Consider the following 1,821-nt stretch of genomic DNA (forward strand, 5'->3'; position numbering starts at 1 on the left):
AACCAGGGCCAAAGTGAACCCGCGGCCCTACGGGTCCGACACCGCGCAGACCTCGCACAGCTTCGGACCACGCGTGGATACTTCGACTCGGTCAACAAACGGGACAAAGCAGAACATGACAAAAGCGACCAGGATCAAAAAGGAACCCGGTGTGAAGGGAGGGAAAAACCGGTTATAGCGTCTTGTTGTTCACTACTGAGATGTACCAAAGATTTGATTTTAAATGACTACGGCAAACATATAAGCTTTTTATTCATTACTTAGAGTTGATATTCGCAAAGGAAATTTATTATTAAAGCAGTAAACAATGAGGCACAAGTGATTTCAATTGATTTCATAATTTTCTTCTAATTCATTTTTTTTAATTGGCAGCTATTTTTTAACTCATAATTTTGTGGCCGTAGTCAATATAAAATTATCACGTAGTTTAATATTTAAACCAAATGATATTTGCATGCTTTTTATATTTGCACTTGAGATTATAAGAATGATTAATTACAAAATATTGTCCGTCCCAATAATGAGCGACAAGTATGCTATTCAAAACAGGGATATACAGGGGGTTCCTACATTTGAGATTATTAAAACGGTCCTCAAAATCGTCTCTTTTTAATATAATGTTGTATAGCATTTAATGTACATTATTTATTTAACATTCCAAGTCTCGAATAGTTATACATACTGTAGATTATTAAATGTATAGACATTCCCCCCATTTTACCATAGTTCGACCAAAGAACTTTAGATATAAAACTGTTAGTTAAGCTCAATTTGTAAACATAAAAGACCAAACAGTATTTAAGCTACTGACATTTTAATTGTAAGTTTACATGAATAAAGAATGTATAAAATGCCATATTAAATTTATTATCAAATATAAGTAAAATGACAATATTGAATGTGTTATTGAGTTATTTATTATTTGTTTTTTATTCATAAAATGCGATCAATACAATGTTTTAAAAATAAACCATTTAAAATAACATTGAATGTTTTTTCTTATTTCTACAAAACAATTACAAATTTTTGATAATACCTTCCCAAAGCTACTATTTTACCATTCACCAACTTGCCCTTATCCCTTATGGAGGGTCGGCACAGTATGTGCTGCTCTTCCATACATCTCTATCAGCCGTCACCTGAATCCACTCCTTTCTTAAGCATATCCTCCTTCACATAATCCATCCATACTTTCATCGGTCTTCCTCTTCCTTTGTAACCATCCAAATTCATTCTTAACACTTTCTGGTTTACGTCCCCATCGTCTCGTCGCATAACATGTCCATACCACGCTAACCTTTCGCTTCTCAATTTCTCCACCACTGGCGCAACTTTCAAACTTCCTCTAATATACACATTCTTAACTTTATCCATACTTGACACACCATACATCCATCTTAACATACGCATCGCAGCCACATGCAATCTCCTTTCATCCGCAACTTTGGTGGCCCAACATTCAGATCCATACAATACGACAGGTCTTATGATGGACTTGTAGATCTGTCCCTTAAGCTTAAGAGGCATTCTTGGATCACAAGTCGCACCAGTAACCTGTCGCCATCTCATCCAACGTGCATTAATGATGCCTTCTTCAAAGCCACTATTTTACCATTAAATTAACTAAACAAGAAAGGAAGCTTCAATTTTTTTTCTTTATATTGGAAATGGCCAAATAATGCCGATAAAACCATATCAATAAATAAAGTGACCTCTAGTTGACAGCAAGTAAGTTACTGGTTTGATTTATCTAACCATTGTGGGAATCGCTACTTTTTGGACACTTCCCAAAATGTCTGAAATATACGTCCGCTTCAGACT

General features: G+C 35.1%; 1 protein-coding gene across 1 annotated transcript in view; it reads left to right on the top strand.

Annotated features, from left to right (window-relative positions):
- The window catches only part of LOC106100866 (G-protein coupled receptor moody-like), a 34,796-nt gene extending 34,618 nt beyond the window's left edge, over positions 1–178 (top strand). Inside the window, exon 9 of the mRNA XM_013279930.1 lies at positions 7–178. Within this exon, the coding sequence (XP_013135384.1) occupies positions 7–178 (172 nt within the window). The remainder of the gene's footprint in view (positions 1–6) is intronic.
- The last annotated feature ends 1,643 nt before the right edge of the window (positions 179–1,821 follow it).

This window comes from Papilio polytes, unplaced genomic scaffold (genome assembly GCF_000836215.1).
Source record: "Papilio polytes unplaced genomic scaffold, Ppol_1.0 DF824035.1, whole genome shotgun sequence".
Taxonomy (NCBI): domain Eukaryota; kingdom Metazoa; phylum Arthropoda; class Insecta; order Lepidoptera; family Papilionidae; genus Papilio; species Papilio polytes.